This window comes from Oncorhynchus tshawytscha, unplaced genomic scaffold (genome assembly GCF_018296145.1).
Source record: "Oncorhynchus tshawytscha isolate Ot180627B unplaced genomic scaffold, Otsh_v2.0 Un_contig_5223_pilon_pilon, whole genome shotgun sequence".
NCBI classification, from domain to species: Eukaryota; Metazoa; Chordata; class Actinopteri; order Salmoniformes; family Salmonidae; genus Oncorhynchus; species Oncorhynchus tshawytscha.
In genome coordinates this window covers 2,501-15,862 of record NW_024608766.1, presented here as the reverse complement: position 1 = coordinate 15,862, position 13,362 = coordinate 2,501, and the positions used below count along the sequence as shown (strand labels likewise).

Below are 13,362 nucleotides of genomic sequence, written 5' to 3'. Positions count from 1 at the left end.
GCAGGTAGCCTAGTGGTTAGAGTGTAGGGACGGCAGGTAGCCTAGTGGTTAGAGTGTAGGGATGGCAGGTTAGCCTAGTGTGGTTAGAGTGTAGGGACGAGGTAGCCTGTGGTTAGAGTGTAGGGACGGCAGGTAGCCTAGTGGTTAGAGTGTAGGGACGGCAGGTAGCCTAGTGGTTAGAGTGTAGGGATGGCAGGTAGCCTAGTGGTTAGAGTGTAGGGACGGCAGGTAGCCTAGTGGTTAGAGTGTAGGGGGCAGGTAGGCCTAGGTTAGAGTGTAGGGACGGCAGGTAGGTTAGTGGTTAGAGTGTAGGGACGGCAGGTAGCCTAGTGGTTAGAGTGTAGGGACGGCAGGTAGCCTAGTGGTTAGAGTGTAGGGACGGCAGGTAGCCTAGTGGTTAGAGTGTAGGGACGGCAGGTAGCCTAGTGGTTAGAGTGTAGGGACGGCAGGTAGCCTAGTGGTTAGAGTGTAGGGACGGCAGGTAGCCTAGTGGTTAGAGTGTAGGGACGGCAGGTAGCCTAGTGGTTAGAGTGTAGGGACGGCAGGTAGCCTAGTGGTTAGAGTGTAGGGACGGCAGGTAGCCTAGTGGTTAGAGTGTAGGGACGGCAGGTAGCCTAGTGGTTAGAGTGTAGGGACGGCAGGTAGCCTAGTGGTTAGAGTGTAGGGACGGCAGGTAGCCTAGTGGTTAGAGTGTAGGGACGGCAGGTAGCCTAGTGGTTAGAGTGTAGGGACGGCAGGTAGCCTAGTGGTTAGAGTGTAGGGACGGCAGGTAGCCTAGTGGTTAGAGTGTAGGGACGGCAGGTAGCCTAGTGGTTAGAGTGTAGGGATGGCAGGTAGCCTAGTGGTTAGAGTGTAGGGATGGCAGGTAGCCTAGTGGTTAGAGTGTAGGGGCAGGCCTAGGGTAGCCTAGTGGTTAGAGTGTAGGGATGGCAGGTAGCCTAGTGGTTAGAGTGTAGGGATGGCAGGTAGCCTAGTGGTTAGAGTGTAGGGATGGCAGGTAGCCTAGTGGTTAGAGTGTAGGGATGGCAGGTAGCCTAGTGGTTAGAGGGATGTAGGGACGGCAGGTAGCCTAGTGGTTAGAGTGTAGGGACGGCAGGTAGCCTAGGTGGTTAGAGTGTAGTGGTTAGAGTGTAGACGGCAGGTAGCCTAGTGGTTAGAGTGTAGGGACGGCAGGTAGCCTAGTGGTTAGAGTGTAGGGACGGCAGGTAGCCTAGTGGTTAGAGTGTAGGGACGGCAGGTAGCCTAGTGGTTAGAGTGTAGGGACGGCAGGTAGCCTAGTGGTTAGAGTGTAGGGATGGCGGCAGGGTAGGGCAGGTAGCCTAGTGGTTAGAGTGGTTAGAGTGTAGGGGGACGGCAGGTAGCCTAGTGGTTAGAGTGTAGGGACGGCAGGGTAGCCTAGTGGTTAGAGTGTGGTTAGAGGGGGGCGGCAGGGTAGCCTAGTGGTTAGAGTGTAGGGGCGGCAGGGTAGCCTGGTGGTTAGAGTGTAGGGGCGGCAGGTAGCCTGGTGGTTAGAGTGTAGGGATGGCAGGTAGCCTAGTGGTTAGAGTGTAGGGGCGGCAGGGTAGCCTAGTGGTTAGAGTGTAGGGGCGGCAGGGTAGCCTAGTGGTTAGAGTGTAGGGATGGCAGGTAGCCTAGTGGTTAGAGTGTAGGGGCGGCAGGGTAGCCTAGTGGTTAGAGTGTAGGGATGGCAGGTAGCCTAGTGGTTAGAGTGTTGGACTAGTAACCGGAAGGTTGCAAGTTCAAACCCCCGAGCTGACAAGGTAAAAATCTGTCATTCTGCCCCTGAACAGGCAGTTAACCCACTGTTCCTAGGCCGTCATTGAAAATAAGAATTTGTTCTTAACTGACTTGCCCAGTTAAATAAATGTTAAAAATAAATAAATGTTTGAAAATAACAATAATAATAATAAAACAGTCAGTGCAGTATTACCACATAAATATATAATCACTACAAAATAAGGGCTCGCAATTTGAACCGATCACTGCAATTTTACCACATAAAATGATTAAATCAACCAACTTTTCCCCGTCAAAGTTTTTTTGTGACAATTTAGACCGAAAAACACCAAAGCCTTACTTGATTGTGTAAATTATTTATCTGTATCTTAGCCCATCTTAGTGTAAATTAGGGCTGTCCCCGACAAAAAAAATCCTCTTCTTTCGACCAATCAATTAGTCAACTTTTTTAAACGTGTATTTTTCAATATATAGACACACCCTATGTGTTTTCATAAAATCAACTATATGTGCATTAAGCTTGTCCTATGCTTTAATCACACTGTTTGATGAAATAAGATACAAATGCCTCAAGAGGGAACCAGAGATCAAGATAACCAGAAGGAAAAACCCTTAACCTCAACCATCCTCTTCCCGCTCTTCCTGGCTTTTAGAGGTTCTGCCTTCACTCTCCTGAAGTTGCAGATAATAGGTTACAGTACACGAGGAGTCTGCAACATTTCTCATGTGTAATGCAAACTTCTTACAATGTCCACCGATCTGCGTGCCAGTTATGGTTTTCATATGCACGTTTTTCGTGGAACAGTTTTTTAAAAATGTATTATAACTTATTCGTATCTCATGGGGCAGCTTCATGAAATGGGTGTCCATGGGCCAAGCCTAAGATCGCAATGCCAACTGTCGAGTGGTGTAAAGCTCGCCACCATTGGACTCTGGAGCGGTGGAAACGCGTTCTCTGGAGTGATGAATCACGCTTCACCATCTGGCAGTCCGACAGACGAATCTGGGTTTGGCGGATGCCAGGAGAACGCTACCTAATGCCCTATAACTGTAAATCTCAGTGTAAATCCTCTTGCTCACGTTCTCTCTCTCTCTGTCTCTGTCTCGCTCTCTCTGTTGTGCTCTCTCTCTCTGTCTCTCTCTGTCTCTCTCTCTGTCTCTCTCTCTGTCTCTCTGTCTCTCTCTCTCTCTCTCTCTCTGTTGTGCTCTCTGTCTCTCTATCTCTCTCTCTCTCTGTCTCTGCTCTCTGTCTCTCTGTCTCTCTCTCTGTCTCTCTCTGTCTCTCTCTGTTGTGCTCTCTCTCTCTCTCTGTCTCTCTCTCTGTTGTGCTCTCTCTCTCTGTGTCTCTCTCTCTCTGTCTCTCTCTCTCTCTCTCTCTCTCTCTCTCTCTCTCTGTCTGTTGTGTCTCTCTCTCTCTCTCTCTCTCTCTCTCTCTCTCTCTCTCTCTGCTCTCTGTCTCTCTCTCTCTCTCTGTCTCTCTCTCTCTCTCTCTCTCTCTCTGTGCTCTCTCTCTCTCTCTCTCTCTGTCTCTCTCTCTCTCTGTCTGTGCTCTCTCTGTCTCTCTCTCTCTCTCTCTCTCTCTCTGTCTCTCTCTCTCTCTCTGTTGTGCTCTCTGTCTCTCTCTCTCTCTCTCTCTCTCTCTCTCTCTCTCTCTCTCTCTGTCTCTCTGTCTCTCTCTCTCTCTCTCTCTGTCTCTCTCTCTCTCTGTCTGTCTCTCTCTGTCTCTCTCTCTCTCTGCTCTCTCTCTCTCTCTCTGTCTCTCTCTCTCTGTCTCTCTCTCTCTCTGTCTCTCTCTCTGTCTCTCTCTCTCTGTTGTGCTCTCTGTCTCTCTCTCTCTCTGTTTCAGCCCAGAGTTCTGTATCAGTTGGACCGCATCACTCCCAGCCAGCTAGAGAAGTTTCTGGAGACCTGCAGGGACAAGTACATGAGGTACTGTGTCTGTGGTGGTCACTGCACACAGATGGCTGTGTCTGTGGTGGTCACTGCACACAGATGGTTATATCTGTGGTGGTCACTGCTCACAGATGGTTGTGTTAATGGAGTGATAAGTAACCTTGCTTGAGACTTGGAAGACTTGTGTTCGATCCCCAAGCTAATGCCTAGGAGTATCTTGGGAGACTTGTGTTGACCCCCCCCGTAGGACACACTATGCCCATTGATCCTATGTCTCAATCCTATCTGTCTGAAGACTTGTGTTAGCTCCCCAGGTTAATGCTTAGTCCTTTAGCTCAGCGGGTCAACCCAGGTTTGAACCCCCGGCAGGTAACACTTTACCCATTCATCCTACATGTCTGTTTCCCCCAGAGCTCAGATGGAGCCGGGCTCAGCAGTAGGAGCCCTGTGTGCCCAGAGCATTGGGGAGCCTGGCACCCAGATGACCCTGAAAACCTTCCACTTTGCTGGGGTAGCCTCCATGAACATCACCCTGGGGGTCCCACGCATCAAGGAGATCATCAACGCCTCCAAGAACATCAGGTGAGTCGGGGGTCAAAGCCCTTATCAAGTTCCTTTTGAAATGGCTTTAGGACCGGAGGATTCAGATCTGAGCCTGGAGGTCCAGAGTACTGCTGGTTTGCTGTTCTAAATGATACTTAATTGTACCCGCCTGGTGTCCCAAGTCTAAATCAGTGTTTGATTAGAGAGGAAGAATGAAAATCAGCCGTGGAACTGGTTTAGGATGGTCAGTCAACATCAGATGTGAGTCAGAGCTAGACTTGGAGAAGTCTCTGTTAATCCTCTCACTTTTCTCTCCAGACTACTATAGTAGAAGGATCATGAAGGCTTGCTCATTGTTACAAGTTACTAGGAGAAGTTCAGATTCAATCAATTTCGCCCTGAAGCATAAAACCTAAAAACAGATCGTTTTTTTCCAAATAATTCCTTGTCTTCCTGACTGAACAGGAATACGGCTGAATCCCAAATGGCATCCTATTCCTTATATAGTGCACTACTTTTGACCAGAGCCCTGTATAGGGAATAGGGTGCTGTTTGGACCCAGCCGGGGTCCTTCAGAGTGGACCGCCGGGCACCGTGTTCCATTAGCTTTGATTGGTGTCTGCTTCTACATGACCAGACAGCCAAGAAGGTTCTTCCAATCACAGTGCCCAACTGTTCCCCCGTCAGCCAGTAGTTATTCTGCTCCGTGTCCTAATCACACGGCCCTGGAGAGAATCCTGGGGAAGGATGGACTACACCTTCGGAACGGAGGGAGGGAGGGAGAGGGAGCAGAAGAGCGAGGGAGGGAGAACAATACAGAGAGAGGGAGCAGAAGAGCGAGGGAGGGAGAGCGATACAGAGAGAGGGAGCAGAAGAGCGAGGGAGGGAGAGCGATACAGAGAGAGGGAGCAGAAGAGGGAGAGAGATTCAGAGAGAGGGAGCAGAAGAGGGAGGGAGATACAGAGAGAGGGAGCAGAAGAGGGAGGGAGATACAGAGAGAGGGAGCAGAAGAGCGAGGGAGGGGGAGAACAGAGAGAGGGAGAGAGAGGGAGCAGAAGAGGGAGAGAGGGAGAGATTCAGAGAGAGGGAGCAGAAGAGGGGGGAGGGAGATACAGAGAGAGGGAGCAGAAGAGGGGGAGGGAGATACAGAGAGAGGGAGCAGAAGAGGGAGGGAGATGATACAGAGAGAGGGAGCAGAAGAGCGAGGGAGGGAGAGCGATACAGAGAGAGGGAGCAGAAGCCCAGGGAGGGAGGGAGATACAGAGAGAGGGAGCAGAAGAGCGAGGGGGAGGGAGAGCGATACAGAGAGAGGGAGCAGAAGAGGGAGGGAGATACAGAAAGAGGGAGCAGAAGAGCGAGGGAGGGAGAGCGATACAGAGAGAGGGAGCAGAAGAGCGAGGGGAGGGGGAGATACAGAGAGAGGGAGCAGAAGAGCGAGGGGAGGGAGGGAGATACAGAGAGAGGGAGCAGAAGAGCGAGGGGGGGAGGGAGGGAGATACAGAGAGAGGGAGCAGAAGAGCGAGGGGAGGGAGGGAGATACAGAGAGAGGGAGCAGAAGAGCGAGGGGAGGGAGGGAGATACAGAGAGAGGGAGCAGAAGAGCGAGGGGAGGGAGGGAGATACAGAGAGAGGGAGCAGAAGAGCGAGGGGAGGGAGGGAGATACAGAGAGAGGGAGCAGAAGAGCGAGGGGCAGGGAGGGAGATACAGAGAGAGGGAGCAGAAGGGGCGAGGGGAGGGAGAGCGAGGGAGATACAGAGAGAGGGAGCAGAAGAGCGAGGGGAGGGAGGGAGATACAGAGAGAGGGAGCAGAAGAGCGAGGGGAGGGAGGGAGATACAGAGAGAGGGAGCAGAAGAGCGAGGGGAGGGAGATACAGAGAGAGGGAGCAGAAGAGCGAGGGGAGGGAGATACAGAGAGAGGGAGCAGAAGAGCGAGGGGAGGGAGGGAGATACAGAGAGAGGGAGCAGAAGAGCGAGGGGAGGGAGGGAGATACAGAGAGGGAGCAGAAGAGCGAGGGGAGGGAGGGAGATACAGAGAGAGGGAGCAGAAGAGCGAGGGGAGGGAGGGAGATACAGAGAGAGGGAGCAGAAGAGCGAGGGGAGGGAGGGAGATACAGAGAGAGGGAGCAGAAGAGCGAGGGGAGGGAGAGAGATACAGAGAGAGGGAGCAGAAGAGCGAGGGGAGGGAGAGCAATACAGAGATAAGAGAGTCTGAATCTCAAGCCAATTGCCTCGCCAAACAATGAGCAGTAGCCCATCCGTTTTAAATGGCACTATTCAGAATGACACAAACCTTTAATAAAAGGGCTTCTTTTGTGTTCCCATCAGCACACCTATAATCAGCGCTCACTTGGATGTGGACGACGACGCAGACTTCGGCCGTCTGGTGAAAGGGAGGATTGAAAAGACCCTTCTGGGAGAGGTAGCTCGCTATTCAGCATGTCCTATAGCTACTCTACAGGGACAATGTGTCACCACTGTCAATGTCCCCCTTTTTCTCCACAACATCACGAGTCACACGGTGGGATGATTCCCCGCTCCTGCAAGGTTGCTGTGCTGTGGTGCTGTTTTGAAAACGTGTGATTCTGGCATCGTGCTCAGCACTACAGTTTTCAATACTACATTTTTATAATTTTTTTAAATTTCACCTTTATTTTGAAGTAGGCTAGTTGAGAACATGTTCTCATTTACAACTGCGACCAGGCCAAGATGAAGCAAAGCAGTGGGACCTGTAAAACAACACAGAGTTACACATAAACAAACGTACAGTCAATAACACAAAAGACAAGAACAATAGACAAACATCTATCTACAGTGTGTGCAAATGTAGAAGAGTAAGGCAATAAATAGGTCATAGAGGTGAAAATAATTACAACTTAGCATTAATACTGGAGTGAAAGATGTGAATGAAGTAAGAATGCTTGTGGATCACTATAATTCAGACCATGGTTCCATAGAATGCTGACAGGCTTTCACATTCAAATCAAAGTGTATTTAGTCACATGCGCCGAGTACAACAGGTGTAGTAGTCCTTAGTGAAATGCTTACTTACAAGCCCTTAACCAACAATACAGTTTTTTAAGGAAATACCCCAAAAAAACAAAAGTAAGCGATAAGAATAACAAATGATTAAAGAGCAGCAGTAAATAACAATAGCGGGGTTATATACAGGGGGTACCGGTACAGAGTCGCTGTTCGGGGGCATCGGTGTCTAGGTAATTGGGGTAATTATGGACATGTAGGTAGAGTTATTAAAGTGACTATGCATAGATGATGACAGAGTAGCAGCAGCGTAGAGGGAGGAGGGGACAATGCAAATAGTCTGGGTAGTCATTTGATTAGGTGTTCAGGAGTCTGATGGCTTGGGGGTAGAAGCTGTTAAGAAGCCTTTTGGACCTAGACTAGGCGCTCCGGTACCGCTTGCGGTGCGGTAGCAGAGAAACCAAGGCTAAAACAAGTCTAACTTAGCTGACTAAGTGCATTGATCAGTGTTTCAACTGTCACTTCAGTGGAGGATGTTGAGCTCTAATGAGAATTTCCCTCTGTAGTTTTTGGTGTAACTTTCTGACAGTTGAGCTCCGCTAGCTGGCCTTTAGCCTGAGCTCCGCTAGCTGGCCTTTAGCCTGAGCTCCGCTAGCTGGCCTTTAGCCTGAGCTCCGCTAGCTGGCCTTTAGCCTGAGCTCCGCTAGCTGGCCTTTAGCCTGAGCTCCGCTAGCTGGCCTTTAGCCTGAGCTCCGCTAGCTGGCCTTTAGCCTGAGCTCCGCTAGCTGGCCTTTAGCCTGAGCTCCGCTAGCTGGCCTTTAGCCTGAGCTCCGCTAGCTGGCCTTTAGCTTGAGCTCCGCTAGCTGACTCGAATACTGAGCACTATCTCTCACCTCACAGGATGTCTGTTCATTATTCACCATTCAAGGATTAGTCTTGAAACTATGATTGCTTTTTATAGTTACAAATAATAATCTTATTTCCCTTTTGCCTTTTCAAAATTTAATGTAACTATTAGGATGGCATTTGGACTATATAATAATCTAGCAGAGATGTTACCAAAAACAACCCTGTCATTTCAAATGCACAACACATAACACTCGATTTGAAATACTGGCTGCTGCAAACACACTGTTTTACTGTATACTTACTGTGTACTTGAAAATAAAATAACTGCCGTTCTGCCATTGCAACAGACAATCAATGTTTGCCATTTGACTTGTAAACGATTGAATTTACGTATCAGACTCTTTCCCTGACAGATTTCAGAGTACATTGAAGAGGTGTTTCTGCCAGACGACTGTTTCATTCTGGTCAAGCTGTCACTGGAGAGGATCAGACTGCTACGGCTAGAGGTACCAACATAGAAATACACTTATTCTAGTCATTCTATGACCTGTTCTATTCATTCTATTGCTATATTATTCTATGATATTCTTTTCCTTATTTTTCCATGACTATTTTTATTCATTCTATTTCTATGTAACTATTCTGTTGACTTTTATTTTATTTTTTGTTCTATATGACTATTATATGCATTCTATATGACTATTCTATTCATTCTATTTCTATATGACTTTCCTATTCTAATTCTATATGACTATTCTATTCATTCTATTTCTATATGACTTTCCTATTCTAATTCTATATGACTATTCTATTCATTCTATTGACTACACTGTATAACAAAAGTATGTGGACACCCCTTCAAATGATTGGATTCGGCTATTTCAGCCACACCTGTTGCTAACACGTGTATAAAATTGAGCACATATAATCTCCATAGACAAACTTTGGCAGTAGAATGGCCTTACTGAAGAGCTGTGACTTTCAACGTGGCACCATCATAGTGTTCCACCTTTCCAACAAGTTAGTTTGTTATATTTCTGCCCTGCTAGAGCTGCCCTGTCAACTTTAAGTGCTGTTATTGTGAAGTGGAAACGTCTAGGAGCAACAACTGCTCAGCCGCGAAGTGGCTGTCCTCGGTTGTAACACTCATTGCCGAGTTCCAAACTGCCTCTGGAAGCAACGTCAGCACAAGAACTGTTCGTCGGGAGCTTCATGAAATGGGTTTCCATGGCCGAGCAGCCGCACACAAGCCTATGATCACCATGCGCAATGCCACCTGTCGGCTGGAGGGGTGTCAAGCTCGCCGCCATTGGAATTTGTAGCAGTGTAAAGGCGTTCTCTGGAGGGATGAATCACGCTTCACCATCTGGCAGTCCGGCGGACCAATCTGGGTTTGGCGGATGCCCGGGAGAATGCTACCTGCCCGAATGCATAGTGCCAACTGTAAAGTTTGGTGGAGTAGGAATAATGGTCTAGGGCTGTTTTTCATGGTTCGGGCCCCTTAGTTCCAGGGAAGGGAAATCTTAATCCTACAGTATACAATAACATTCTAGACGACTCTATGCTTCCAACTTTGTGGCAACAGTTTGGGGAATGCCCCTTTCCTGTTTCAGCATGATAACAATGCCCCTGTGCACAAAGATAGGTCCATACAGAAATGGTTTGTCGAGATCGGTGTCGATGAACTTGACTGGCCTGCACTGAGGCCTCAACCCCATCAAACACCTTTGGGATGAATTGAAACACCGACTGCAAACCAGACCTAATCGCCTAACATCAGTGCCTGACCTCACTGATACTCTTGTGGCTGAATGGAAGTAAGTCCCTGCAGCAATGTTCCAACATCTAGTGGAAAGCTTTCCCAGAAGAGTGGAGGCTGATATAGCAGAAAAGGGGGAACAACTCCATATTAATGCCTATGATCTTTTTTAAATTATATTTTGGATGAGCAGGTGTCCACATACTTTTGGTCATGTAGTGTCTATTCATTGTAATTCTATGTGATTATTCTATTCATTCTAGTGACTCTATTCATTATATTTCTATATGCCTATTCTATCAGTTATATGTGTGTGGGTGTGAACTACTGGGAGGGATGAAATGAAATAAACTGTTTTGGTTTCAGGACATCTACCTTTGATCTTTATCAGGTGACATTTTACAGGATAAGGTTTCTTAGTCTGTTTCATCCCAGGTCTGACTTTGTCAGTTTAGACAGGAAGTCAGACAGTTGTTTCTTTGTCAGTTTAGACAGGAAGTCAGACAGTTGTTTCTTTGTCAGTTTAGACAGGAAGTCAGACAGTTGTTTCTTTGTCAGTTTAGACAGGAAGTCAGACAGTTGTTTCTTTGTCAGTTTAGACAGGAAGTCAGACAGTTGTTTCTTTGTCAGTTTAGACAGGAAGTCAGACAGTTGTTTCTTTGTCAGTTTAGACAGGAAGTCAGACAGTTGTTTCTTTGTCAGTTTAGACAGGAAGTCAGACAGTTGTTTCTTTGTCAGTTTAGACAGGAAGTCAGACAGTTGTTTCTTTGTCAGTTTAGACAGGAAGTCAGACAGTTCAGACAGTTTTTCTTTGTCAGTTTAGACAGGAAGTCAGACAGTTGTTTCTTTGTCAGTTTAGACAGGAAGTCAGACAGTTGTTTCTTTGTCAGTTTAGACAGGAAGTCAGACAGTTGTTTCTTTGTCAGTTTAGACAGGAAGTCAGACAGTTGTTTCTTTGTCAGTTTAGACAGGAAGTCAGACAGTTGTTTCTTTGTCAGTTTAGACAGGAAGTCAGACAGTTGTTTCTTTGTCAGTTTAGACAGGAAGTCAGACAGTTGTTTCTTTGTCAGTTTAGACTCTTTTTTCTGGAAGTCAGACAGTTGTTTCTTTGTCAGTTTAGACAGGAAGTCAGACAGTTGTTTCTTTGTCAGTTTAGACAGGAAGTCAGTTGTTTCTTTGTCAGTTTAGACAGGAAGTCAGTTGTTTCTTTTTCAGTTTAGACAGGAAGTCAGATGCAGCTCCACAGAGAGCAGAGCTATTCTTCACGCTACACTAATTGTGCGTTGGATTGTTCTTTAAACTATGGGTTTTAAGTGAAAGGGTTGTTTTATACTGTAGCGTGGCCTGCCTGACTAAACTAGTAATCAGGCAGGTCGGCCCGTAGTTCCATCCAACCCAACTCGCTGTAGAGAAGCCTGAGATGTTTGACTGTTCAACTGTGTGTGCATGTCTCTCTCTCTCGTTCTCTGCTCTCTTTCTCGTTCTCTGCTCTTTCTCTCTCTCATTCTCTGCTCTCGTTCTCTCTCTCGTTCTCTCGTTCTCTGCTCTCTTTCTCTCTCTCGTTCTCTGCTCTCTTTCTCTTCTCTCGTTCTCTGACTCTTATCTATTTCTGTCTGTGTCTCTCCCCAGGTGAATGCAGAGACAGTCCGCTACTCTATCTGCATGTCTAAGCTGAGAGTGAAGCCTGGAGACATAGCTGTACACGGGGAGGCAGTGGTCTGTGTATCTCCCAGGGAAAACAGCAAGAGCTCCATGTACTACGTCCTCCAGTCTCTAAAGGATAACCTGCCCAAGGTAAGAGTAACGCTGTGTCCCAAATGGCACCCTATTCAGCCCACTGCTTTTGACCAGGGCCCGTATTCCCTATATATAGTGAACCACTTTTGACTGGGGCTCTGGTCTAAAGTGTTGAACTAAAAACGTGAATCTTGTGTCCGTCTTCAGGCAGGTCTCGCCATGGATTATTTTAGTGAATTGTTTCTTTCATGATATCAACAAGGGGCTTTATGATTAGAAATGTATAGAATTTACCAGGCGGTAATGCTGCCAAGCCTCTGTACAGTTCATTATAGTGTGTCCCCTCTCTCCTCCCTCTCTCTTTCCCCTCTCTCTCCTCCCTCTCTCTCATCTCTCCTTTCCTCCCTCTCTCTTTCCCCTCTCTCTCCTCCCTCTCTCTGTCCCTCTCTCTCCTCCCTCTCGCTCATCTTGCCTTTCCTCCCTGTCTCTGTCCCCTCTCTCTCCTCCCTCTCTCCTTTCCCCCCTCTCTCTCCTCTTTTGTCTCTGTGGTGTTACTAGGTGGTGGTACAGGGTATCCCTGAGGTCTCCAGAGCTGTCATTCACATCGACGAGCAGACCGGCAAGAACAAGTACAAGCTGCTGGTTGAGGGAGACAACCTACGCAGTGTCATGGCAACCCACGGTGTCAACGGCAACAGGACCACCTCAAACAACACCTATGAGGTAACTAGACTGTAGAAGCCCCTCCTCCAAAAACAAACAGCAACATATTATCGTCCCATTTATTGGTTCGAATTTCAAATGATCATCTCATTGATTGGCCTGAACCAATTCTCTCTATGATCCAAGATGGCCTCCGTCCCTCCCCCTCTCGGTCCTCGGTCTGTCCGTCCCTCTCTCTGTCTGTCGTCCCTCTCGTCGTCTCAAGGGGGGGGGACACTCTCTACCTCTCGCTCCTCGTCTCTAGTCTCTGGTCGTGTGCCCTCTATCTGTCCGTCCCTCTCCTCGTCTGTCATCGCCCTCTCCTCTCGGTGGGCTCTGGGGTGTGTCCTGGGTGGTTTTGGCTCTCGCTCTGGTCCGTGCTCCGCGCTCTCTCTCTGCTCTCTCTCCTCTGTCCAGTCCCTCTCATCATCTCCAGCTTGGTCTCTCTCTGGGGGGGAGGGGGTGGGTCCGTCCCTCGCCCCTCTCATCTCTCTCTGGCATCCTGTCGCGTCGTCCGTCTCCTCTCTTCTGCGCGGGCTCGCTCTCATAGCTCTCTCTCCACTCTCTCCTCATCTGTGGGTACGTCCCTCTCTCCTCTGGGTGGTCTGTCTCAGTCTCTCGTTCTCTCCTCCTCCTCTCTCCATTCTCTCACATTCTCCTCTCGTCGTCCTCTTCTCGAGTGAGCCTCTCTCTGTTCCGTGCCGTCTGCTCTCTATCTCGCTTCGTCTCCTCATCTCTGTCTGTCCGTCCCTCTCTTCCCGTCTCAAAAACAATCAAATGAGCTCTTCTCATCCTCTCCCTCATCTCGCTCTCTGTCCGTCCCTCCTCTTCTCTCGTCGTTGTGTCCGTCCCTCTTCTCTCTCTCGAGTTCATTCGTCCTCCTACAATTGGTCCCCTCTCCGAACTCTCGCGCCTCAGACTCTGGGTCTCTCTACTCCTCTCCTTCTGTCCGTCCCCTCTCTCTCTGTCAGGTCCACTCTCTCTCTCTCTCTCTCTGTCCGTCCCTCTCTCTCTCTGTCCAGTCCCTCTCTCTCTCTGTCCGTCCTCTCTCTCTCTCTGCTCCTAGTCCCTCTCTCTCTCTCTGTCACAGTCAATCTCTCTCTCTCTCTGTCCGTCCCTCTCTCTCTCTCTCTGTCCAGTCCCTCTCTCTCTGATCCGTCCAG

General features: G+C 48.5%; 1 protein-coding gene across 1 annotated transcript in view; it reads left to right on the top strand.

Annotated features, from left to right (window-relative positions):
- Positions 1-12,220, top strand: part of LOC112259635 (DNA-directed RNA polymerase III subunit RPC1-like) — a gene marked incomplete at its 3' end in the record, with an annotated part of 67,175 nt that extends 54,955 nt beyond the window's left edge. Inside the window, 6 exon segments of the mRNA XM_042313618.1 lie at positions 3,584-3,666; positions 4,042-4,212; positions 6,499-6,592; positions 8,415-8,507; positions 11,390-11,554; positions 12,056-12,220. Of these exon segments, the coding sequence (XP_042169552.1) occupies positions 3,584-3,666; positions 4,042-4,212; positions 6,499-6,592; positions 8,415-8,507; positions 11,390-11,554; positions 12,056-12,220 (771 nt within the window).
- Positions 12,221-13,362: the final 1,142 nt, after the last annotated feature.